The sequence below is a fragment of the Diorhabda sublineata genome, chromosome 5 (genome assembly GCF_026230105.1).
Source record: "Diorhabda sublineata isolate icDioSubl1.1 chromosome 5, icDioSubl1.1, whole genome shotgun sequence".
NCBI lineage: Eukaryota > Metazoa > Arthropoda > Insecta > Coleoptera > Chrysomelidae > Diorhabda > Diorhabda sublineata.
In genome coordinates, this window is record NC_079478.1 from 3,050,432 (window position 1) to 3,077,064 (window position 26,633).

At 30.2% G+C, this 26,633-nt stretch overlaps 5 protein-coding genes across 5 annotated transcripts in view; 2 read left to right on the forward strand and 3 right to left on the reverse strand.

Moving 5' to 3' along the window:
- Positions 1-26: 26 nt before the first annotated feature.
- LOC130444340 (uncharacterized) lies at positions 27-5,044 on the reverse strand. The gene is made up of 3 exons (XM_056779428.1): positions 4,802-5,044; positions 3,562-3,769; positions 27-2,128 (listed from the first exon to the last, which is right to left on the reverse strand). Exons 1-3 carry the CDS (start codon positions 4,970-4,972, stop codon positions 1,830-1,832), a joined length of 678 nt encoding a protein of 225 aa, XP_056635406.1. The 5' UTR covers positions 4,973-5,044; the 3' UTR covers positions 27-1,829.
- A 3,933-nt stretch (positions 5,045-8,977) lies between these two features.
- LOC130444746 (DNA-binding protein RFXANK-like) lies at positions 8,978-11,851 on the reverse strand. The gene is made up of 3 exons (XM_056780025.1): positions 10,212-11,851; positions 10,008-10,155; positions 8,978-9,172 (listed from the first exon to the last, which is right to left on the reverse strand). The coding sequence occupies exons 1-3, from the start codon at positions 10,728-10,730 to the stop codon at positions 9,075-9,077; spliced, it is 765 nt and encodes a 254-aa protein (XP_056636003.1). The 5' UTR covers positions 10,731-11,851; the 3' UTR covers positions 8,978-9,074.
- Positions 11,852-11,874: 23 nt separating this feature from the next.
- Positions 11,875-13,445, forward strand: LOC130444747 (peroxisomal membrane protein 11A). Its single transcript, XM_056780026.1, has 3 exons — positions 11,875-12,263; positions 12,319-12,428; positions 12,752-13,445. The coding sequence occupies exons 1-3, from the start codon at positions 12,208-12,210 to the stop codon at positions 13,276-13,278; spliced, it is 693 nt and encodes a 230-aa protein (XP_056636004.1). The 5' UTR covers positions 11,875-12,207; the 3' UTR covers positions 13,279-13,445.
- Positions 13,446-13,970: 525 nt separating this feature from the next.
- LOC130444745 (gamma-aminobutyric acid receptor exp-1-like) lies at positions 13,971-17,281 on the reverse strand. Its single transcript, XM_056780024.1, has 4 exons — positions 17,127-17,281; positions 16,007-16,292; positions 15,428-15,562; positions 13,971-14,461 (listed from the first exon to the last, which is right to left on the reverse strand). Exons 1-4 carry the CDS (start codon positions 17,253-17,255, stop codon positions 14,031-14,033), a joined length of 981 nt encoding a protein of 326 aa, XP_056636002.1. The 5' UTR covers positions 17,256-17,281; the 3' UTR covers positions 13,971-14,030.
- A 1,965-nt stretch (positions 17,282-19,246) lies between these two features.
- The window catches only part of LOC130444748 (membralin), a 121,968-nt gene continuing 114,581 nt past the window's right edge, over positions 19,247-26,633 (forward strand). The window contains exons 1-5 of the mRNA XM_056780027.1: positions 19,247-19,446; positions 19,654-20,239; positions 21,244-21,501; positions 22,217-22,460; positions 24,788-24,878. Coding sequence (XP_056636005.1) covers positions 19,702-20,239; positions 21,244-21,501; positions 22,217-22,460; positions 24,788-24,878 — 1,131 coding nt within the window. The 5' untranslated portion in view covers positions 19,247-19,446; positions 19,654-19,701. The remainder of the gene's footprint in view (positions 19,447-19,653; positions 20,240-21,243; positions 21,502-22,216; positions 22,461-24,787; positions 24,879-26,633) is intronic.

Here is a 26,633-nt window from a genome sequence, read left to right on the forward strand (position 1 = left end):
GGTTGGTGGGTGGATAAAAAAATATGTATATTTTGAAAAAAGTTTATTCATAAATAACAACTTTAATTATTACTAATTGAGATTCAAATCGTTCTTACAATCAATATATGAATTCATAATCTACTTTGTAATTTTCACAAAGGAAATATCTATGACAAAGTAACAACTAGAAAACGAATTATCCTCTATATTTCGCACAAATATTAACCAAAAAGAGGTTGCTTTTCGTACCAAAAACTTTACCCTTTTTTGTAGTAGTTCACGAGTAATATGGTGAAAACTGTTACCAAGTGTTAGATAAAAAAAAATCTGATGGTGTACAGAAACTTTACAGGGAGAATTTGGAGTTGTAACCCAACGATTCTACTGTGGATGTTCAAGGCAATTGTAAGATCAAAAAAGACATAAGGGGGCAGTGGTTTGGGGCACTAGAATCAGTCTAAATACTGGCTTGCACATTGTACTGGAAAGTCTAGCAGAAATAACATCACTCAGAATGAATGAATGAATACTAATCAGTAGCAGTATAAATGGGATCGAAACACCAAACGACAAATGAACAGCAATATCATCAAATGGTACATAGACTCTAAAGCAGCACACATAACTGGAATAGGAGTGTACGGGCCCAGAACTAATCACTCTGAAAGCCTGGACAACACACCAAGTATTTTTCAAGTAGAAATTCATGCAATTAAAAAATATGTATGATAAAATCCAAACTAGTTTGGGAATGCCTAGTTGAATTCAACGAGCTAGGCAAGAAAAATTAAAGCTACCATGTAATGAATAAGAAATAGCTGACAGATCAGCTAAAGATCAGACCAACTATCCATAGGACCTGAACCCTCAGCTACAAAAGAATAGAGAAAGCATTGGAAAAAAGGTAGATAGGAGTAAAACCAGTTACTGGGAAACCTACAGGGGATGAGGTAGGCAAAAACACTTCTGGAAAGTTATAAGCAGAGAAATTATACTGAATGTATCAACCTAGGCAATAACAACCTACGAATACTAACAGTCTCGGGAGTCCTATCGGGGCACTGTCGCCACAATGGACATCTTAAGACGCTAGACTTGGCAGGTAATACGTGCAGTGAGCAGATTCTGTTGCGCAGAGGACATCACCTCATTCTCTCGAAGTGTGAAAAGTGAACAGAAGACGAAGATCTGCCATATCACATTCTGAACTTTCTAGGAGGAGTAGGATTAACAGATCCTCTGTAAACACTGGGTTCTTCAGTACTTGTAAGCACTTGAAAAGTATTAGAAAGAAATATTAAGCAAACAATTTTTAAGGGTCGTGTCCTTCCCCCTCCAGCCTAAAAACTGTGCTCCCCAAAATAAATATGGTTCTGCATATTTTTGAAATTATAAGAATGAAAATGGCAAAGGTGGTATGAATTCGAATTCGAAATATTAATGTGACTAAAACTATTATTTATTCAAACCAACACGAGTCCGGCAAGTGATTTTCCATATTTTTTATCGCCAGGATAAAAAATTTTGTAGACCTGACCTGCTCTAACTACGTATTTCTTATTGATTTAATTTTTATAAATCTATTGTTCGATTTCTAATTTTTTTTTAATTATGATAGGTCCTATGATAAAAATTCTTCCTTATTATTGAATGAAAACGATTGTTACTGTTTACGTTTCAAAAAAGTTTTTACAGGGAGTTTAATAAAAACTAGTAAAACATGTATAGACATTGTGATCTCTACGTAAGTTTTTTAATCAATATTTTTTGTTTTCTCTATCGAATTTTATACATTAATAGTAGTATTTTTGAAAATTTGAATTTTTCATCAAACCACAATATTTTGCTTAAGTAAACATACTTTTTAAATTATTGAAAAGAGACATTATAGCACCTAATGAACTCCATATTGTAATGATGGAGATCAAGGTCTTTGTTACTAATAATTCATTATGTGTTACCCTAAAATGAGAATAATTAAGACCTAAAATTAGAGAACCTACTCCGATGGCGAAACATGCAAGTCCTAAACATAAATGTATGCTTTTTAAAGTTACTGGTCGTATTATTATCTTCAATTTTGAGGAATAGAGGGTAATAATTCCTGTTAACGCCAGACAAAAACACAGAATCCACGATATGAAACCTAAAACAATAATTATAATGAGGCGTTACAGATGCATAATACACAAACAGAACTAATTGCATACTATACTCGATGTTCAGAGACTCGATTCAGTGACATAAACAAAATTTGGTAAATGTATCGTCTAACCCTTACAGTTCCGATAACCTTAAAAATTTTGTATGTTGTACGGTTTTTTATGCTGATCAAAATAAAGGATTTCTACTATTAACACTATGAAATTCACTTCAATATCAAGAAAAATGTATTCCGCCGTTCTTTAAATGAGGAAACAACTACTTTCCTGGCTAATGTCTCGACAAATATTGAATAACAACTCCTCTGAAGAGCGTGATGATGTAAATCGACCTTTTTGTCGATATTAACATCCCCAATAGCTCGCAATTGCAAGGAGAATGTGTAAATACTGACTAGTGTGTAAAAATTTACACCAAATTTGAACACTGGTTTCTAATTTTTTGTTCAGCATAAAAAACTGTACAACATACTAAATTTTTAAGGTCATCGGAGCTGTGGGGGTTAAGCGATACAACTACCCAAAATCTTCTAGTACAACCCCTCGTTTTTGAGTTTTAGACCTTTGAAGTTTCGAAATCACAACTTATTTGGGTACATTTTCTAATTTATACATTCGAACATTATGAATTTTTAATGGATGATTAAATATATCGATATAGTGAATATTTGACGGAATAAATAATTCTGCACTACTATCTGAAGAACAGGGGAGGCTCATGCTCAATGGTTAACAATCAGTAACTTTTATAGGAACAACCTGTATAATCTAAGGATAGCAAAAATGAATTTTTGAATCGATTTTTCAACAAAAAAGTATTCTTTGTTTAACTCGATTCAAATTTATGATAATTTTCCTCAGAATGTTTCTTTATGGCGACCAGTTTACTTGGCATGTACAACGATCTAAAAATCTACATATTTCTTAAACCATACATTTCATCGAGTTAAAAAAGAGCGACTTTTTAATAAGAAATCTTTAGATTGTACATGTTGTCCCTGTAAAAGTTACGAATTGTTAACCATTGAGCATGAGTCGCCCCTGGCCTTTAGATAGTAGTGTAGAATTATTTATTCCGTCAAACACACTATATCCATATACGTGATCATCCAACAAAAATTCATATTCGAATGTAGAAATTAGAAAATATACCCAAATAAGTATAAGTTCTGATTTCGCAACTTTAAATGCCTATAATTCAAAAACGAAGGGGCGCATGAGAAATTTTTTTAAGTCACAGCATTATTTTCACATCATCTACTCACTTCCGAAATTTTCGCATAAAATCTCGAAACACCCTGTAGAGTACTATCTATACCAGACGTTAATCCAATTAATTACTATGAACTTATTATATTAAAAGGTATACCATTCAAAAACTGATTTTAGTCATAAAATAATAATTGTCACTTCGTACCTAATTTACCGTGATTACTTTTGAAGTGCACGGGGTGGATACTTTTATTTTTGTAGTGAATTTCAACTCCAATACCAATAGAAACGCAGATGAGACTAATGGTTAGTAGTGCTCCATGCACCCAACCTTTCAAACTTCTTTTAACTTGTAAACTCCAAGTGTTTGATTCGTTAAATAAAATGAAACCTTCAGCCATCAATGGAATGTACTGAAATAACAAAAATTCTTTTTTTTTAAATAAACAAATTTGGAACTCTTTAAAGAGTCAGAACTAATTTGAAATCATTTGCTCAAAAATATACTAATCCAAAGAAGAAAACCATTTGATCATTTTTCAAGTCTTTTCGCCAACATTCCATCATCTCAATGAATGAATATGTTTGTTCACTTTTCTCAAAGTTTTATTTGTTTTTGAGATCGAAAACGATTGTTTATTCTTTGAGTGACTAATTTCCATTTTTTAATAGCTTATATTACTTATAATCTGTTTTTAAAATGACTAAATTATCACCATAGACAAATTCCAGTATCTTGACATGTTTTTACATGCTTTATCTGCATATATAACGATTCGATTTTCACCAACTAGAAAGTAGATTTGAAAATTTGTATACTTTAAATGATTTTGACTATGATAATCAATGTATCAAAAAGTATAAAGTGTTTTACTAGTTGCATACTAAATATTATGAAATAACAAATTGTAATTAAAAAGTATGAATAATAACCGTAGATATGTAACCAGTATAACGTAGAGCGTATTGAAATGATACACGCGAGATCATATATGCAACTAACATAACAATCTAGAGTATTGTTAGTTGCATATTAACCAGGATAAGAACACACAATAGTAAATTTTCAAGTAAAAAAATTTGTAGTTATACAATATAATTTAGTAAGAAATTATATTTTCACGAATTTCTGATCTATGACAATCAATTGAACTAAAAAATAATTTCAGCATCAAAAGCGTGGGTGTTTTATGTCAATTAATGTATTATTGAAAGTCGAGTCTCTAAGAAAACATAAATGTAAAAGAAATACTTGTTGAAATGGATGCGGCGTGAATAATAGTGGCTATAAAAATTGATATGCCCTATCAATGACCAAATAGTAATAATAGGAAGAATTATAAAGTGCGACATAACACTATGTATAATAAAATACGATATTGTTTCCATTTTCTAAGAACCTAGTAGTTGGTGGTGTTTTGATTATTATTTAAAAAAATACTTACTGCAAAAGTTGTAACAAAAAAATGAATAAACGCTCTACTTGAAACATCGTAGTTCTTGACAAAAACGTAAGCTATAAAAGCTACTGTAACTGTCACTACTTGATGAAAAATTGTATTTGCTAACCAGAAAAATCTTTGGCTAACTTTTACTTTTTCTTTCTCATCAGTCATGATTAATGATAAAATGTTACTAGACGTTTGTAAATATATATAAACGTTCTTACCTTATATACAAAAAATTATAATTCGAATGATTGGTTGATATATATCTTTATCTAGGATCATTTTAATATTGTATAGTACTCAAAAATGGATTATGTCATTTTCGATGACCAATAAATAGTGATATAGTTTAGCGTAGAATTTATTCTCTGAAACTTTTTAAAAGTTTTCTATTTATATCCAAAATTAAATATAACCTTAAAAGACTAACACACTTTAATTACAAATTAGATGACTTATACAAATATAACTTGATGGCAATACCGCGTTGGTGTGTTTTCTCCGTTTTTCTTGTAATCTGGTGAATCTGTTTGTGTGATTACGCAAATCTTCGACTACAGGAATAATACAGCCGCAGCTGTAACCGCTCTTGCACACACCACTTCCTGAATACACTTCAAAAGTTGTTTGGTTCATCGAATAATTTTGTTTTGTTCTCATTATTTTCATTTTAAAATCCCCCTAATAGGATGGTGAGATTAATCGTAAAATATACCATATCCCACATAATATTGTCTCTATTTTTTACAATTTAACACTTGGAACTTTCCCTTTCTCTTGAAAACAAAAGTAAAAAAAACTTAAACAAACGATCGGTACTGAACACACTATTTGAACTACTATTACAGTAACACTCACAATTACACTGCTTGACGTGCGTTTCGATAACCAAGTTATCGTCTTAAGAGACTGAAGGTAAACTACAGTTTACAGTAAACTATAGTTTAGACTGACAGACAGCCAGCGTGATTGTGACTGTTGGTGTAGTGGTAGTATAAACAGTGTGTTCAGTATGAATATCACCACCTAACCAAAAATTCCAACCTAAACCATCAGTATTTGATGGATGAGTATTAGATTAGTCACGAATTAGTTTTTCTATTGTTCCAAGTTTTTTTACCTTTCGTTTATATTTGGAAGTAACTCTTCTCATTTCAAATGCGACGTTTTTCTTGTTGACATAATTTTAATTATGTGGAATTATAGGAAACTATGATCGGAAAGTAATCCTTAATATCACGTCAATTGGCATTCTAGTCATAGTCAATGATGGGGATTCTTTCTATCCTAGTATATCAGAGGGCGAATACAATCAGCTGATAGATTAGTTTGTTTTTGTTTTTTCAAACTTTAAAGTTACTACAAGTTGCTGAAGTTTGCGGTTTTTGTATTTTATGGCTACACGACATCAAATTTCGTCGGTCCAAAAATTTATGGGGTATCATACCTAAATATTTCCAACCAGACTGAAACCGTTTTCGTTAATATTCTACAAGCAAATCAACAACATAAAATGAGTATAATTATTAGAAAAAAATAGGAATTGTGTGGCTTACTATATTCATTTACCATATTTTAAATTAATTTTATATCCAATGTTTCGCCAAGTCTTTTTTTTTTTTGGAAACCAAGTATTTAATACCTGTTGGTATTTCGATTAGAGTTTTTGCATATAGCAACGGCATTATGATCTCATAATAGAAACTACAATATTTTAAACGAAATAAATAACAGTAAGGTCAACTCTATAATAGTCGCTGACTACAAAAATTATCGTAAGCACAAAAACCTTAACGGCCAATGGTCATGCGCGAGGCGTAGCAACCCTCGTAGTACAAAGTTTGTTTTTATTATAAATTCGCGAAACATTGACCAACATTGCATAATACGACTTACTTTAAGATAAGTAAGAGTGCAATTTTGACGTATTAGTCATACTTTGAAAAATTAGAATTAGTAGTTATCAAAATTGGCGAAATTTTTAATCATTACTTTTGGTTTAATCTCCTTCAAGTTATCAGTCAATTCGATGTGAAGTATTCAAATAAATGCAGAATCGAAACTAATACATACATATGAATTGATTACGTAAAAATCTGCCTTAAATTAGGAGGTCGCCACATCAGTGTAATATGAAAAGTATCTGAAAACTTTGTTAACATATATATTTAGTATTGAATTTCTCTGTGATATATTATTTAGGAATTAAAATATTTTTTAATAAATAAACATTCTTTAGTTCTACCTCTCGATTTTATTTGATTATAGATATAATTATCAGTTACGTGAGGATGTATACGTATCGTGAACAATTCGACAATGAAGTACCCACTTACGTTCACGGTTGAAAAAAAGGCCACTGAAAATTTTTGAGATGTATCGTGTCCGTATATATTTTATTTATATTTTATTACTTAACACTCCAGAATAAAAAATTTTTTGAAATATTGCAGGTTTTCTTCTTTTATATGGTTTTTAGTAGGTTAAAAATAATAACTAATCTATCTAGTGATACAAAAAGTTGAAAATCGATTTATGAATAAATCAGTAATTTTGAATATCAGAGTTGGATTTTTTGGAGCCGCTTGTGTATCGTTTTACTGATTTCAAAAAAGTTGAACCACTGTTAGACATTTTCAGCAACCCTTTTAACATTACCCCTGAAAATGCACCCGAGTCAATGCAGCTGGATTTAATAGACATTCATAATGATGAGAATTAAAAAAACAAATTTAATGAAGGAATTTTACTTAACTTCTACAGTTGCCTTGATAAAAACAACTATAAAGAATTGCGAAAAAACGCACTAAATGCAGCAGCCTATTTGGTTCAACTTATATATGTGAACAAACGTTTTCTCTCATGAATCTCAACAAAACGAAAAATAGGAACCGCTTAGCCAATGAGAGTTTGGAAGCAATTTTACGTGTGGCGACATCTAATTTGAAGCCAGATATTAAAATCTATGCAGTGTCATGCATCAAAGTGAACTTTTAGTTACATAACAATTAAGTTTAGTTAAGTTTGTTTTTGATATTATATAGTTATATTTCGTTTTTAATATAATTTATATTCAGTTAGTTTTGGAATTATATTATCTGAAATTAAATATTATACAGTTGTTTTTATTCACTATACACCCCTTGACAGCAATATTATTATTTCTATTAATACAAATAAAAAAAAGAAAGATCATTCTGGGATCATTACAGCTACAAGCCAATGTGACCCCTGTCCTAAGGTATCTTTGTCATACAAACAAACTTAGTTTTTTGTTATTTTATGCAGAATACAAAGTTGCATTATTTATTTTTCTATTTTGAAAATGTTCCAAGCCTTTTTTCCTTTTATTTAAAGATTAGTATCACACTATGATATAATAAGGTTACAAATCAAATATATTGTTACGAACTCGTCCCCAACATGAAGCCGGTCCTGTCCGATTAGAATGGAATTATAAAATTTGGCGAAGTCGCGCCACGTTCGATAAACTTTTTATAAACCGCGGAATTGAAGTTTATTTTTATGTTTACATTGTTTTTTAACTAATTTCTAGAAAGGTCTTTTTATTTATTTATTTTTGTATGTTTACATTTTAGAATTCTGGAACTTCCATTTCTGCTTTATATCGAGTTTGTTTAGCGTAGTTAGTAAGCTTATAATAAATAGTGAAGTGAACGGACCAAACTAGAAAAGTAACCAAAAAATTTAAATAAATAAATTAGTTAAGTGTAGTGTAAGTGTTGAAATAAATTAAATAAGTATGAGACAGTGTTTATAAACTTACCCCATCGATAGAAACACTATAAATAAATAAGAAAAACATTACAGTGTATTTTATTTTCTTCAAGTACTATTACCTACTTTCTCAACAATTGGTAATTACAGAAGAAAATGTACCAAAATTACCTAACAGCTTGAAATCAGTACAGTGATTTCACAATAAAAAATGTTCCTTATATACAGAAGACTTTGCCATAATTCCTAAAGAAACTAAGCATTAATTAATAAGTTGGGTGGTACACAAAATAAGTAAACTTGAAATAAATTAAAAATATTTAGAAGAAATAATGATTTTGATCATTCTAATAATCATCATCATAGGAAGGGGTTCATTCAATTGAAAAACAACTTTTAATTAAAAAAAAATCATTTATTAAAAATATACGAGTATTTCATATTACTTTCTATTTCGCAGTAATATAGATTTTTTTCAAATCTACTACAAGCAAAATTCAGGTCCCAATTTTTACTGATAAAGTCACAGTTCTCAACCTTTTTCTTCTGCAACAGTTCCTCCACTTTTTTTCGACGAAGTTGCGCCTGATTCTACTTGTAAAATTAAAAAATTTTCTATCACAGTTTGAGCTGCAAAAAACCGAAATTGTCACTTATATCAAATGTACTTTTTAAGTTACTAAAACAAATAAAAAATAATGAGTCAAGTCATACATAACCTTCAATATTATGTGAAAATTTCAGTAAAAAGCCTTCTTTTAAATACACAATTTTGTATATATATATATATATATATATATATATATATATATATATATATATATATATATATATATATATAACCTATAACCAAGGAATCTTTAATAACATATTGTGAGTGTATGTTCATCACAATAATTCAGAGGATGTTAATGGTTTGTCAAGAAGAAGAAACTATCCCATTGAATTAATATGGAAAATTGAAAGTGTTATCTATAACTATTGTATGGAGTGTCTCCAGTCGAAAATGTTTACACTATTCAACTCTACTAGTCAAACTGAGTTCTCAAATGAATACATTCAACATGGCCAACAAAGTCCTTCTTTTAACCCATTACCTGCATTATATTCTCTACCCACCCCTTCAAATAAAATAATATAGAACTGAATACCTTTTCTGTTAATTTTACCATTCCTGAGATGTTCAAAAAGTAAATTCCTTTTTGAAATAAAACAACCAGTACATATACATCAAAGAAATTTATTACAGTAAAGTCTAGGTTTCTCACACTCAACAATAAGAAATTTTTACTAAAAAAATGGTATATCATAGTTATTTTATGAAAAAAATTAATTTTTTTAAATCTTAATGTTAAAATTTTATAAATTTTCAATATAATTTCAAAATACATGAAAAGTGTAAAAGAAATTAAACAATCATTATTAAATATGAAAAATTAGAAGAAATAATCCATTTATTACTCACCCAATGTACTGTTATTTGCTACTGCTATAGAATGAGCACTATCTTCATTTAAATTAATTAGAGAAATGTTTATCCCATTTAAAATAAGTTCTTGGCAAGTATGTGGATGATTACCTTTTGCAGCATACATTAAAGCAGAATTACACATCTATAAATAAGAAAATTTTAAAATTATTCATGGATAATAAATACACTTATAAGTACATGGTCCACGTGATTTACATCAGCTCCATGACTAATTAAAAATGCTACAATATCATGATGACCGCCAGATGCAGCTAAAATTAATGGGGATTCTTCTTCTGATCCTAATATATTAACTTGTGCTCCATGTTTTACTAAAAGTTGTACAGTATGTAATTGACCATAGAAGCTAGCCCAATGAAGAGCAGTTAAATTATTGCTATCTTTAACATCCACATCACCTTCTTTAAGTATATCTTGTTCACATAATTCACCTTGACCAGCTTTCATATGAAAATCTACTTCTGTTTCTTCTGATAGAACATTTTCTGCAAGTGTATTACCACGTTGCAAGTTTGTCAATACTGTGTTACCTGTATAAACTTTATATGGCAAAAATGCACTTTTTCTGCTAGTGTCCTGTAAACCCGGAGACCATTTTTTAGGACTTTCACTAGCGGATAAGGTGGCATTTTCTGTCATAACAGGAAAAATGGGCTTAATATCTTGCTCTTCGGTAGACATATCTTCCTTTTCCATATTTGAAATGTTAAAATAAAATTAACATAAAATATACAGCACTTGTAATTCACTTATACAAGTTAAAAATAGTCGTCTTTAGCTTCAATTTTATCTTATCTATATTATGAAAAACTGTACCACTAATTATCAGCTAACATTTCAATGGAAATGAATTGTCAATGCTCCGTATTTTTTGTCGGAATGTTAGTAACTCTTTATTAAAAAACGTTTATTAATTTCATGATATACTTAAAGAAATCTTTCAAAAACTCATCTTTTTATCAGGTCAGGTAGTTTCAAACCAGTTTGTTAAAACAAAAAACGAAATTCCTTCTAGTTTTTATTTCTATCACTTTTTATCTTTTTTATCTATCTTTTTTAGGTTTCTATATTTATTCTATACACTAGGTATAAAGACTGTATAATCAGAGTAAAAGAAAATTCAATTTACAAATTTTATGCTAGAATATTGAGTATTGGAAGTTTAGATAGCTGTCAATTTCTTCTTCTTTTTAAAGATTGAGGCAATTGTATACCAATGATTCTTCAGCTATCTTGAAAAAATATGATTACTTTTACTACTACTACTAGTTTCATTTATGCTCCAATATCAATCAAATCAATTATGAAGAATATATTTGAGGAATAATTTCATTAGATTTTCAATGACCTATCAGATCAGATCATATATCAGTTGATCCTAATCCAAAACGAGATTATCAGAGTTTCCGAATGTGGTACTTCGTTTTTAGTGAAGCTTTCAAATTCAAATCTCTTCTCACAAAAAACTTTTATTTTTATTTCTTCAGTTTCGTGCGTTAATTATTAATCATAATTCTCTCATGTTTATAGACATTAATTTAAAGTAGATTTTAAGTAGTTTAATGATATTTATTGATCAGATATCAGCTATTTATCAACCTAGCAATAGCACTGCTTATAAAAATTTATCAAAAATAACCAAGAATCGAGTTTAATGATTTTGAAGGTTCTAAAAAACAAAAAGAAACTTAGCCACTCGTGATCTAACCGCCTTTACACCCATTAATCTTGAGTATAATCACAAACCATAGATGAACCATATTCTCAAACCACTGTGCCTAATGATGTGGACCTGATCACTTAGTTCAGCTCTAAAATGACTGTGAATGGGATCCGGATTTCTTTCCGAATATTGATCGGTTTAATGTAATCATTGTCCGAATATTCCTAAAAGGTTATCTAACTTGTCAAAATGAATTGTTTAAAATCGCTTTGTATATTATATTTGCCGTCAGTTTTTATATATTCAGAGTGAATTACATTTTAAAGTAAAATATTGTACAATATTTTATTATCTACATATGTCATTGACTAATATCAGATAGCCAAACTGATGTAATAACACAAAGATTAAAGTACACAAACAAGGACATTTAACTCATTGGCAAACGTTTGTAGTAATGACTTAATATTTAATATATTATCTCTTGTATCTAGTGCATACTTTAATGCAATGGATCAGTTAATAAAATTAAACAATCAAACGGCCGGTAGAGATAAAATTGCAAGGTAAACATCTCTTATAATTATTCCCCTCTGCTCTAATATGAAATTGAATTTCTAGAATCTTGCAATATCTCAGTAGATTTATCTGGCATAATCTGCAGAAAAATCGTAAAAATGGTGTAGTTGGACTAAAGAATTTGGAATTTCAATTAAGCACTTTTAGAAAATGTAAGAATGTTAATAATTTTAAGCTCAGTTTTATACATTGCTTGTAATAAATAACTTAACCATTTATAACAATTTATTGTTATGAAAATTTGAAAAAATGTATTTTATTAAAATAATTTTCATTACCCAATTTAAGTAAGTAAAAAGTTTTAGTCAAATTCAGAATTTTCATGAAAATGTCCTATTTATAATGATTCTTTTTAAGTTGAAGCTGAATAATATAAATAATTAAAAAATTCACTGCTTAGCAATTAATTGACATTTGTATTATACTCAACAACTTTATTTCTGATAGTATAAATGAAATATTTTTTAATTTTTAGTGCTTAGGTTTGGCAGATTTGCTGAGAGTATATATGCAACGCTACCACTATTTCATGAAGAAGAAGCAACCATTCGCTACTCACTTATTCTGAGCAAGATAACCAATGCATTATTTCTATTAGCAGATCATATTTTGTGGTTGGGAAGAGCAGATCTTTGCACAGTAGATACGGAAAGATGGTCCAACTTATCAAATAGATATTGGTTGTATTCTATCACAATGAATTTAGTGAGAGATTTTTATGAAATTTCTAAACTTCTGAAAAGTAATAAGGATCATATCTTACCAAAAAAATTCAATTCTAATGACACATTAAAAATTTTGTTGAGAACTTTTTCCATTCTTAGTAATAATCAAAGTATTGTGATTGATACTGTTAAAAATAGTTGTGATTTCTTCATTCCTTTAACGTCTTTGGGCCATGTGAAATTATCTCCAGGAACTATTGGATTGTTGGGTGTTATTTCTTCTGTTGCAGGGTTGATTGTATTACTTCAACCAACAAAGAAGATGGTGCCTTCTTAAGTTTTTTTCATTAAATGAACTTTCTTTTTACCAAAGATTTTATTATAAATATTGTTGGTGTAAGATAGGTGGGGTGTTTTTATAAGAAGGAATAATTCAAGTATTTAATATTTTTTTCATGTTTTGTACATAATTACTTGTTAGTATATATATTCATTAACACTTTACTGCCCCGTGTATTATTTTGGAATTTTCAATGAAACGACGTTACTTAATAGTTAATGGCAGGCGTTATGTTGATAAAACCACATCAGTCATTTTTATTCACCTGATAAGGAATCAGTAGTAGCTGATTCCGACACTTAATGAGAATCTTTCCGAGAAGATATTTTTTTTGTAATATGTTTAGAGGTGTCCCCTGAAAGTAAATCCAAGAGAGCGTCAAGGGGGGGGCGCCTGCGTCATCCACCCTTTTGAAAAGCACGTTTTATTGAATATCTCGCGAAACAACGTACGACAAAAATAATGAGGGTCATTTTTATAGATAATAATTTTTGCCATCTTTTTTATTTGAAACTTTTTTTTGTATAATGCATATCTGACAGCTAGATATCGCATGCAACCCGTGTGACTCTTGACAGAATGTCTGCTCGGAAAGATTCACATTAAAGTAGAGTGAATATACCTGCCGGGGCCTCGTTCACCCCATGGATTAGAATGGTCATTGGAGAGTAGAAAATGAAACACATTAAGAGTTTAGTAACTGTAGTTTTTTCTGTACATAATTTTTAAATATTTTTATAATTCTAAGATTATGAGTAACTATAATTTATCAGTATAATAATGAAATAAAATATAGGATAACTGATTTTAGATAATAATGCTACGGAATTTTCATTTATGTATCTTTTCACAATTAATTGATTTTTCAAAAATGTATCGTTTTGTATTTCCGCTGATATTAATGATTGTATAAAAATTAAAATTGATATTGAAGTTGATATTCCCACTGAAATGTCTAAATGCTTAAAATATGAGACTGGATATATCCGACAGGTCGATAAGTGATAAAAATAAAAATGAACAATCACCGATAATAGGTTTAAATAGAATTTTTTTGATTTTATCCATAAAGAGAAATAGTTTAGGGCCACTATTATTGCGCAGGGTAAACCAATGGATATAAAGTAATGCTTTGGATTCCTTTTTATAGCAAACTCGACCAAACCGGAACTGAAATTGCCTAAAATAAATAACCACCATATTTTATACGATAAAAGTATATATAACTTTGCTCAGACATGTCACTTCGAAATATTATTACGAAATCAAGTCTTTGCGTAGGTTTTTAGGCCGTCCCTGTTTAAAAAAACTGTCACTTCGAAATATTATTAAGAAATCAAGTATTTGCGTAGGTTTTTAGGCCGTCCCTGTTTAATAGAACAGTTACTTCGAAATATTATTACGAAATCAAGTCTTTGCGTAGGTTTTTAGGCCGTCCCTGTTAAAAAACCGTCACTTCGAAATACTATTCAGAAATCAAGTATTTGCGTAGGTTTTTAGGCCGTCCCTGTTTAATAGAACTGTCACTTCGAAATATTATTAAGAAATCAAGTATTTACGTAGGTTTTTAGCCGTCCCTGTTTAATAGAACTGTTACTTCGAAATATTATTAAGAAATCAAGTATTTACGTAGGTTTTTAGGCCGTCCCTGTTTAATAGAACTGTTACATCGAAATATTATTAAGAAATCAAGTATTTACGTAGGTTTTTAGGCCGTCCCTGTTTAATAGAACTGTCACTTTGAAATATTATTACGAAATCAAATATTTGCATAGGTTTTAAGCCGTCCCTGTTTAATAGAACTGTCACTTCGAAATATTACGAAATCAGATATTTGCATAGGTTTTTATGCCGTCCCTGTTTAATACAACGTTCAAATTTTGGCAAAGCTGCGAGTTTTTTCCGTAATAAACAATTAAACTTCACTGTATAAATAAGAATTGGAATTTAACTTAACAATGTAAATAGATCTTTAGCACTGCTCAAACTTAAAAATTGAATTTCAGAGTCTAGATTTTGACAAAGATGTGATGGTAGAGACAAACGCGTATTTTGCAGAACTTCCTAAAGGTTATTTTTTTGATGATATGAAACAATTAGAAACTCGCTGAACTTAGTATAGTTAAAGGATATTATGTCTACTTACCCGTAGGTCTAATATCTAACACGACATTTACAGAAACATTTTCTAAATAAAATTCGTTAGATTTGATTTCATTTAAAATCACAACTGGCTCAATTTTTTTCCATTTGATAACAACTTCTTCTTCTTTAAAACGATCTACAACATTTATTTTGCCCCTATTTTCTATTTTGAATTGAAAAGTTCATTAAACAGTTTATACTACAAAAATTGTGGTGACTATAGTTGGGTGGTAACACTGATAAATAAACTAGATAAACAGTAGACAACCGGAGCGTGACGTCACGGCCGTCATATTAGCTGCTTTCCATTTACATTCAAGTGCACTGAGATACTCAGTTATTTGAGTATTTTATCAAAAATTTCGATTCATATTTGGATCACCTTCATACATTTAGTAAAAAATTTTTGAATGCCTCATTTTGTAAATCAAAAAGACTAAATATTACGAAAATTAGGGGCGTTAGACTTTTTTTATAATGTTTTTGGAATGTGTACACCTCGCTTGTTAAGAAAACACTATTTTTACATAAAGGATAAAAACAATGTGAGTCAGTTATATATAATTCGGTCGTTACTTACATGAACCAAGTTTAATTTCACATATTTGTGTATCGAACGGAAAATTATGTAAATTTGTGGTGCACTGATTTCGTATTTTCATTTTTTTACTTAGAACAACATCTCCGTCTCCGTATCCCCTCCAAAATATTGTATTTTCTAAATTCTCGTTTGATTGTTCTCCACACAAGTTTGTTATTTTCGGATCCCATATTTTTCCTGAAACGGCCCTGTTTCTTGTTTCATCGTTAGGTCCTAGTCGGGGATCCAACCAATTTTCGTTCACAAGCATGTATACATTAAGTACCTGTGAATACCCAAAGCCTTACAAGAACAAATTTTGAGAAAAATCGGAATTATCTTGTTGTAAAAAAGTGATTGAAACTATTTCATAAATTCAAAAATCTGATATCTATATTTGATATTAACTTTAATTTAAGTCGATTTACATCAAAGACTTAGTAAGGGTCCGATCCCTCATGTCAGAGTCTGTACAGGAGATTCCTGATTACGTTATTTTTTAGTTCATTTGTAATGGCAAATAAAACACTAAACTTTCTTCTTATTCACCTTTACTACATCATTAAACTATAAACCAATAAGTACTGGACTGTATTTACTGTTTAACTAAATTGTACATTGAAACTTAAACATTTATACACTCTTGCTAATTGACATCAACCAAAATACACAAAATATAAATATTATTATGAGATAGTAGCGCAATAATAACCACACGCACACTACCAATGCCAAAAACCAAGTGTTACATTTCTTTTTCTATTTATTTTACGGCCCAGCGTTGGCCGACTAGACAAAAAAAAGGTCTAAAAATAGAAACCACAATAGGGCTTGTTGCCACGGTAACAAAATTCAGTATATACGGCGAACAGATTCATAACACGAAAGAAATATACATATATACGAGGTGCGTTCACAACAGAGTCATTTTACGATAATTTTTCCTGGTAATGTATATTTAAGACGTTCCTGTACTTGGTATATACTGTTTTTATGCCCTACTTTGTATATTTTATATTAATAAAACTAATTAGTATATATAAATACCACCGCAGTAGAATTAACAAGTATTTTTTGAAATCCCCTGTATATATTAGTACCGATACTTGCAAAATCTTACCAGATGATGGTCTTCGATAACTATTTGTTCAACAGTCAATGAAAGTGTTACGATTGTAGTAACAACTTCTTGTAGAACGGGCCTATTCATTTCAGGTAAGTTTAAAGATACTGCTGACCCCATCAGCATGAGGCAATCTAGGAATGTTCGATTCTTCATGCCTAAGAAGGATAAAAAGTGTATGTATTAAGTAATTGAAGAGTTTTAATAAAAAATTATTTCATCGATAATTAGTTTTTGAGTATGTATGGTATATATTTAATGATACGAGAGGCTTCTCTATATTAGTGGGACAATTGATATAATTTATAACCGATTCCGAGACAATTAGGCAACTTATAAATACAAATAATTATGATGACTCTTATTTTGTACAACAAAGACTGAAGGTTATTCAGAAAAACGCAAATTCAAGAGAAAATTACCATTTTGTGAATAGGCTTGTTGCACTTTTATATTTTACAATAGAAAAAATCGATACGTGTGTTAAATAAAGATGATTTGATGGGAACTAGATGAGAGATCGTGAGTAACTACCGTTCATAGATTCTTTGAATTATATTTTAAAACTTATTTATTATTTAATCATAGAAATTTTGAATCATTTATACCATAGAGAAGAGAAAAGTATAAAGGTTTCACTTAAATGAAGCTAAGCTATCAACACTAGCTGTCACTTATAATGCTTTTTTAGGTTATCTTTAAATAAATTTTGTGTTACATATTAGATTGTGCTTTTATGGATATCTTGCTGTTTTTATTCATTCAATTGGAATAAAATATTTCTATCCATATGTAAAAGTTTTGATTATTGGTTTTCGGAGCCAAAACAAATTACCAATTCAGTAACAAAATTTGGATAATAATATCTCAGACTTTCTTTTCCAATTTATTTTAATTCTCATTGACGGTTTGCCTCTATTAAATTGATTTTTCTATGACCTATTTTTTTATGACACATGAATTTTTGCACATAAAATTCACTACACACTGTATAATTATTATGAGTGAAAAGATTTGTGAGGATATACAATATAATAATATTTTCTTTTCTTACCGATCAGTGACAGTATTCAAAAAATAATTAAAACATTTTTCGTTTGCTTTTGAAGAATAGAAATATGCAAATAGAAATTACTCCCCCTCAGACTACTGTGGCTTTTATATTAATCTTATCAAATTTTGTGTTAAAGCTACATGTTTATATAGGAATCATTTTAATGTGATTTTTAATTTTGTGATGATACATTCTCATAGTAAAAAGCCCCTAGAATTATATTGGGAATATTGTGTATCTTACCTTTATTTTATCAATTTATTTTTTGTAATAATTCTGTTTTTATTTGTAAAATGAACGCACTAAGCGAAGTGTTGAAATATTCTGATTGCAGTGATTATTATTACACCAACAATTTCTGTTATTAATATTTATTCAGGCCTATTAAATCCTGACATATGGTTAAGTAATTAGTATCAGTGGGATTTGGTTAATAATGCCTTAAAATTAGTAACGCAGCTGTTTATTGAAAGAAAATCAATTAATAGATACTTTAATTATATTAATTTATAATATAATAAAATATTAATTTTAAAATCAGGTTATATTAACGTTGCTGAACTTCTTCGTTATTTCAAGTATAATAAAAAATATACGATATATTCTTTATTTATTCAGCAGTTAATTTATTTATAATAAAAATCAATAACATTCACGCTATTATTTTATTTGCAAAAATCTTTTAAAAACATTGAATTTATTAAATCAATAACTAACTTGGTCTATTTATTTTTTATTTACTTATTGAGTAACATATTCTTATTTTCAATAAACTTCATAATTGTCAAATTAAAATGTTTAAATAGAACGAAAGTATACCTTTACTTCAGGTGTACATACGTACGTTATATTTATATTTAATTGGGACAATTTATATTGATTTTATTTTCGGTAGCTAATTCATGAACTTTGTGTTGAAGATGAAATATTGAAAGAATTAATAAAATCCAATAGCATGAATTCTAAGTAATTTGGAAAAGTTTGGAATGACTTTTGTTTGGTTACATTTTCCCAACTGAAAATTCCCAGAAAACAATTCATACTGCGGTTAAAATAATTGCCTGATATAAACGTCATTTGTCATTACCGTCGAGATTCACGTCAAAAGTATGTCAATTTTCATATTTGTTTTTGACTTAAAAAAATCAAAAATCTGCTTTTTTGGAAATTTTTTGGAGCGGAATATAATTATTGTATCTTATTAGAATGATTACATATTTCAACTATATTTTCACATAATCCGTAAAATATTAATAATAAAAGGTATGTTTTGCGCTTTAATATGATTTGCAATACTTATAAATATGCTAAAAACAACTTTGTAATTCTGATTATTAACAACGTCAAAGTTACCGAATCATTATTATGAATTACGCTGATGTCTCCCCTCCTCATTTATAAAAGTGAAATTGAAAAGTTCTTCAAATCAACTTAATTTTAAAAGTGCAACTAACCTACTTTATTTTGCAGGATGTATATTGTCTTCAGATTTATAACTCGTTAAAAACTTTATTAAAAATGTCTGGAAACGCACCACCAGTAATAGAAGTCAGTCCTGAAAATAACCATCTTAATGGACCCTTCATCAATACCAATAGGATTAGAAACAATAATAACCAAAATCCTTTATTTAATGTACGTGATAGATTATTTCATACGCTTTTTTATAGAGCTGCCTTAGCTTATGCAAGGACTTTTCCTAGACCATTGAGAAGATTTTTAGAATTTCTCACATTAATTAAGGCTATAGCAGCATTTTTTGTTTTGATGTATATACACATTACTTTTTCTCGGTCACCATCGACATGTTTGAACCATGTAAAAGATACATGGCCTAGAGATGGGATACTTAGAGTAGAAATAGTGAGAAATGTAGGAAAGGATTATAATATTGAACAGAGTTATGCTAAAGAGGAAAAACTGAAACAACAGGGCAAAGTAGAAGATTTTACCCATGTGATTGGGCTGTTAGCAAGGGACAGTTTTGTTAATATCGAACCAAGTGCAGTTGAGGATAGTTCTAAAGAAACTGAACCACTGCAAGCTGCTGTAGAAGGTAAGACCTACATATTTGTCACATACAATTAGTAGATTCAAAAATAACTATTTTCATGTTTATACAATTTTTTTTATAATTCCATCTAGGTTAATCAAATATATTAAGTATATTGTGTGTGACATATAAAATTTAATTAGGGATTGTAATACATTAGTATATCCCATATTTATATAAAAAACCACTAATTAGATGCAAAAGTATTAAATTTCCTGCTCCAATCTATTTCTCAACATTGAATATTACTAAATACACCATTGATATAACTTGTTGGTAATATATTTAGCTATTATAATTATTAAAAGAGTGTTTTTTGTAGGAAAAAATTATGTAAATGAATATTGTCATTTTTATAGATATTTTTGAGAACTTTCAGAAACTGTTTGTTTTTAATCAGCCAGGCTGATGAAAATATTGGATACAGGAACAAATTCAGAATATCTATCTATTTATTACTCAATGAAAAAGACTATGAAAAAGCTCGAGAAGGTGAAAAATATAGTTTCAAAGAAGTTGTACAATATTCGTAATTTATATTGAATTAATAGTTTCTTGTATTAGGAACACTTTATGATATGTTCAAAAATTTGACACTTGACCTAAAACTCACCAAAGTTCATTCCAAATAAATTGGAAATCAATTATAATTGACTACAGAGCTAGGTTTTTTGGAAAACCATATCTAGGGTTGTAAATTTCGATTCCAGTGTATTATGGATAGCTCTTTACAAAAATATAGCAAAATCTCAAACCATACAATTATATGAACTGCTACTTTGGCTGATATAGCGGCAAAACATTTAAAAGGACTAACATCAAATAGATTTTGCATGATACTCTTCTGTTATATCTATTCAGCTGTTTATTATAATGAATAAATATACCCTAAACACACTGTTTAATCCAATTACATCAACATTTACAATTACACTGTTATATTCTAATTTCGATAACCATATTTAATAGTTTAGTATGAATGGTTCCAGAAATTCCATACATTCTAGGTAAAATCAATAGTAATGCAGTTAAAACAGACGAAAATGAGAAGAAGTTGATATCAGATGCGTTGTTAAATGTATCAAAAATGTCTCCTACATTATGGGATAATTATCAGTTATTTACTGATCATCCAATGGTAACCACTGAGAAATCTTCAATTTTTGAGAGGCCTACACATGGAGTCAATAATGAAAGTGATAGTTTGTTTGCAGTTACAGACATTAAACAAAATGTGATAGATGCTTCTGATTCTCAAACTAAAGGTAAATCATAAACATATTAATAAATTACTAATATAAATAAATTTTTGGTGGGTTCAACTTCTGTCGAAATATAATTAAAATTTTCTGTATTATAATATGTTTTGTAATAAAAAAAATCAAGAAGAATCAAGAATCAAACATTCTTAAAGGTCTAAAATTTTTTGAATTAAAAATTAGAGAGATGATTTAGTGAAATAAAATAGATGGTGGTAGGTCGTGTTTGCACTAAAATACACAAAAAAGTGGTTAAATGGTTATGGTTAAATGGAAAGAAGAGACATAAATGCTGAATCAATTACATAGACTAACTAGTTACTATTAAAAAGTCAACATTTATCACTGATTATGCCCTAAACATAACCTAACCTAACCTAATATTCTTAAATAAAATTGTACAAATTAATTTCACTTCATTACACTAATTATGAACAACTATAACACTACTGTGAGCTCCTGCCTTATATATTCTCTTGTAATAATTCTAGAACATTGTAGAAACTTTTTAAAGAGTCTAGCTAGTCCAGTTATAGTAAACTTATCTTTCAGAAATATGTGGTAGTTCATTGATACCCAATATGGAATAGATGGACCCCTCTAGAATAGTTTCCATTATATTAAATTATGACTGGCGCCGTTAGGTGGCGTACGGTTGTATACCCGTCACAACATTTATATTGAATATACTAATTACATATGATTTACCGTTTTATTTTAGCTCAACATGAACATGAATACATAGTAGAATTCGCATTAGAATATGGATTTTTACGACTTAGTCCCGCTACTAGAACCAGGTTGAAAATCCCAGTGGAAATCGTTACTCTAGATCCAGCTAAAGACGAGTGTTTTGGAGATCCTTTTAGTAGACTTTTGTTAGACGAGTTTCTTGGATACGACGACTTATTGTTGTCCTCTATAAAGACCTTAGCAGAAAGCGAAGACAATAAGGGTTATTTAAGGTATAGAATATGTTGCTGTTTCATTTTCGGTCATTATATTTACCAGGAATGCATATTCCTTTCATCATTACATACCTAAATCAAAAAATGCCACAAGAAGCAAGCAAAAACTTATAATATGCCAGTTGGGAAGTTGTGGCTTCTGTGTTTTGGAATATCATATACTTGTATCAATTATATCTTGAGCCACTACAGATACATATCGCACCTCCTCTCAAATAGTGTAATCAGTCATCAAATTCTACTATTGGTGCTAAAAAACTTATCTCAAATGATGTAATGTAATAGTTTAACTATTTATCTCTAGATGGCGCGTGAGATAAATGAATTGTCGTACATAGTGTCACAGCTTTACTTGCGCGAGGTGGTTGTTTGTCGATTCGAGTCATTTGAGGTTAACAAATAGAAGAATCCATGTTTATATCAGTGGATATTCAATAAAATAATTTAAAAGCAATGTATGGCCGCATAAACAAAGAGAATTTTACTTTAGAGAATATTTCTATTCCTAATGACGACAGATAATTCAGTTAAAGATCCAAATTACGATATGGTTCAACTCACCTCATCCTTATCCAGGTCGTCAGTGTCATCTAAGCGCATATATTCACGAAGACCGCTCGTAAACTACGAGATGGTGACTTTGCTACCAGCTTAGACCTTGTTTCTAACAACATGCACTCCTCGAAACATCAGATCATTAAAACTAATTACAGCAGCGTGTGTACTAGAAATCTAAACTCAGGATCTTATACCATGTAAAGTTTGAAGTTTGGCAATATAGATCGGCCAAATGGAACCATCTTAAGGATTTTCTTGGAATGACGTTTACTCCAATTTCAATGACTCCTTAGTTGGCACAAACTAGATTTCGGGAGTGATCTTGGCAGACAATAATCCATGGTTTGATGAAAAGTGCACTATAGCAGTCAACAACAAAAATGCAGTTTATATCAATTGGTTTGACGTCGAAAATCGTGTAAACTTTGTTGCCTCTAGAATTATAAAAAACAAATATCAAAAGATAGAAATCACCTTGGGTAAAAAATATTGTGGTAAACGAAAATGGAAGTAAAATGTGACTGAACCTCAAACAAACTCAGGTTTGAACAAAAACAGAACGAAATATTCCTAATTCCTAAAAAGCTATTGAAGAAGATTGTGTCGAACGTTGTAGACTTATCAATCAAATACAGTTTCAATGTTTTTATTGTTACTGGGCTTTGTAAAATTTAGAAAAACAGATGCAATATAAGGCTATATAAGGAAGAAATAGAAGTATATACAAAATGAATATAGGAAAGATGGGTTGGTGCCCCTTAGAGGGGGTATTATGGCTTAAAATACCAAATTTTAGAATTTTTGAAACTAACGTAAAAAAATTGAAAAATATTTGTACTAACCATTTTTTATATATTTATAGGCCGGTAATGTGGGGGTTACGTAAAAAACGGTGCACCCTGGTTGACATGATTCCAGCTCTTATAGTGATCTGGAACAAAAAAATTTGAAAAATTCCTAATCTGTAAAGATGTCGCTACGCATTCACCTTGGTCGGAAAAAAATACTCACAAAATGGCGTAGACATGAAATATCAATTTTTTGCCCCTTTTTTTGGACCTTTTCGAATTTTGTAAAAATACTCCAATTAAAATTTTAGAAAAATTCAAAGCAGACGCGATAAAGATATATAAAAAAGATTTTCATCAAATTTCAAAAGAATCAGTCGCGTAGAACTTGAGATATCATGACGAACACTTCAAAAAAGTATTTTCGGGAAAAACTCCTCATAAAATCTACTGTATCTCCGGAAATGATGCGTTTTTCTAAAAATCCGTCCAAGGACGTGTTCTTAAGGGTCTAAGCTTTGAATATACGCAAAAAAATCAATTGTTTCAACTTTCTAGACCAGAAAACCCCCTTAATAAGTTTTATTTTGACAGCTGACAGGATGATCATCGGTCATGTGTAATGGTAGTGTGTGCGAGTTTATAGACAAAGTTGAATGTAGCCATGAAATATGGGCAAAACATACAAATCAAGTTAAGAAATTGGAAAGACCTAACCTCTAAAGTCAACAGTCAAACATAAATCAGTGTAACCAACCGACCACCTACGTTACAGTGAAATTTTCGTAATTTTGTATATTTTAAACAAGTTTTTATTAAATAAAGTCCTGGACTAAAAGAGATCATCAACCAATGAAGGTTATTATTCAGTGAATAATAACCTTCATTATACACTCGTGAATACTATATTAATACCAGTGACTCATTAATTGCACCTTTGGGGTATCAAATTTCTATTAAAAAATCATTTTATTTCAGAAATGTCGTATCTGGAGAACATTATCGGTTTGTTAGTATGTGGATGGCGAGAACGTCGTATTTTGCAGCATTTTTCATTATGATTGTGTTTGTAAGTACTCATTTTTTTTCTATACCATTATTTTCGTTCAGAAAAATAATTTCTTTGATTTTGTGACTAATTTTTAATCTTCGATGGGATATTTTTTATAAACTTTTTGACACTGAATAGTTTTTGTCTAAGAGGTAATTTATAATAATAAATATCATCATCATGCTGTTTAATCTTTTGGTTTATGGTTAGCGCTTGGGGCGCCTACATATCCCTTTATTGGGATGGATTACTCCCCTTGTTCTTTTTCGTTGGTCTCAGCTTGCACAATTCTTTTATGTTTTTTCATTTGGTCTGTCTCTACCTCTTGGCCATGAAGGAATAATGAATGAAAAATATAATTATTATTGTGAAAAAAGCGTGGAGCGCTTTGTTCCATATTTATCGTACATCTAGCGCCCCAAGCAAGCTACATGTTTATTAAAAAAAATGTTTTCGACTTGATTTGTTTAAAAAACGTGTTTTTTGTTAGTGCAATGCTACGAGTTCGTGTGGGACTTTCATCTCTCTAAACCACCCTCTCCTTTGTACTTCTTGGGAGTTGTGTACGCCGGGAGGGCAACAAATTGTCATATCATCTGCGTACCTCCCATTTCCATTATCTATCCTATCTATGTAACCGTATACTTCTATGTCTTCCTTTTCTTTTTTACTCATCACCTCTATCATGAACTCCGTTACTATTTTCCAAATTTTCTCGGTGTTTTTCATGCATCTTATGATCTCAATAACCAGTGGTATTTCTCCAATTCTATTCTCCAGAATAGTCCTTTCCCCATTCCACCGTGCACACTCATACAGGACATGGACCGGGTCGTCCCTTTGTTTGCACGTATCGCATAGATCATCCATAGTCCTGGATTCTTTTCGTGGGGTGCCGAACGATACATGTCCAATAAGAACCTGCGTAATAAAATAAAAAGTGGATCTGTGTTTAAGTTTACCCAGCTTCTAATATCTTTGTCCAATGGGCTTTAGTGTCCAGCCTGCCCCAGCTCTCCTGTCACTTTTTATAAGTCCTTTCTCGTGCCATTCTTCTGTTACCGGCCAGTCTGCTTCCTATTTTATATAGAAAGCTTGAAGAAAGATCTATGGGAGGAAATCCTGCAATCATCTGGACGGCCTCAGCCGATACGGTCATATAGACCGCATTGATTTCTAGATCCAGCATATTAACGGACTCTTGTTTATGTCAACTTTCATAAAACCTGGAAAAATACTTAACCTACGGTATGATTTGAGAAACCATACATCAGCACTTACCAATTTGATATTAATACTAAACTCTCGTAGTTGCTTGGTTCCGTTGACCGTTGAGTCATCGCAACTAAGTTGGAATTACTGGAACGTTTGGTGATATTCATACTGAACACACTGTGAACAATTACACTGTCTAACGTAAATTTCGATAACATAGTTATCGTCTTCAGACACTGAAGGTAAACTGTTTACTTTCAGTTGCGCAGTAACTATTAACAATCTCCTCTTTTGTCCTTTCTCTAGGTATTTCTGCCTTCATTGCATCTCGCCAGAATACCTAACCTAACCTAACCTAACATAATCCAACCTAACATAACCTAACTTAATCTAACTAATCTTACAGTTTGTGTTTAAAGCACAACTTTGAAGCTTATGAAGCTCCAAACCTTTACCTGGGCTTCGAGGGGCGATGGGGAAAACGGACAAATTTTGAAAACGACAAGTAGATACATGGATTTGAAGCATTGCGTACCCATGTGCTCGATTGGGTGCTCA

Excerpts from the sequence above, each read along its gene's own strand:
- LOC130444340 (XM_056779428.1), bottom strand. The coding sequence starts at position 4,972 with ATGACTGATGAGAAAGAAAAAGTAAAAGTTAGCCAAAGATTTTTCTGG. Across the intron at positions 3,770-4,801 it reads TTTTTGTTACAACTTTTGCA|TACATTCCATTGATGGCTGA; the intron begins GTAAGTATTTTT and ends TTGTTATTTCAG. Across the intron at positions 2,129-3,561 it reads AAGTAATCACGGTAAATTAG|GTTTCATATCGTGGATTCTG; the intron begins GTACGAAGTGAC and ends TTATTGTTTTAG.
- LOC130444746 (XM_056780025.1), bottom strand. The coding sequence starts at position 10,730 with ATGGAAAAGGAAGATATGTCTACCGAAGAGCAAGATATTAAGCCCATT. Across the intron at positions 10,156-10,211 it reads ATGTAAATCACGTGGACCAT|ATGTGTAATTCTGCTTTAAT; the intron begins GTACTTATAAGT and ends TCTTATTTATAG. Across the intron at positions 9,173-10,007 it reads AGCAAATAACAGTACATTGG|CTCAAACTGTGATAGAAAAT; the intron begins GTGAGTAATAAA and ends GGTTTTTTGCAG.
- LOC130444747 (XM_056780026.1), top strand. The coding sequence starts at position 12,208 with ATGGATCAGTTAATAAAATTAAACAATCAAACGGCCGGTAGAGATAAA. Across the intron at positions 12,264-12,318 it reads GGTAGAGATAAAATTGCAAG|AATCTTGCAATATCTCAGTA; the intron begins GTAAACATCTCT and ends TTGAATTTCTAG. Across the intron at positions 12,429-12,751 it reads ATTAAGCACTTTTAGAAAAT|TGCTTAGGTTTGGCAGATTT; the intron begins GTAAGAATGTTA and ends TTTAATTTTTAG.
- LOC130444745 (XM_056780024.1), bottom strand. The coding sequence starts at position 17,255 with ATGCTGATGGGGTCAGCAGTATCTTTAAACTTACCTGAAATGAATAGG. Across the intron at positions 16,293-17,126 it reads TTATCGAAGACCATCATCTG|GTACTTAATGTATACATGCT; the intron begins GTAAGATTTTGC and ends GGGTATTCACAG. Across the intron at positions 14,462-15,427 it reads GTTAGATATTAGACCTACGG|GCAATTTCAGTTCCGGTTTG; the intron begins GTAAGTAGACAT and ends TATTTATTTTAG.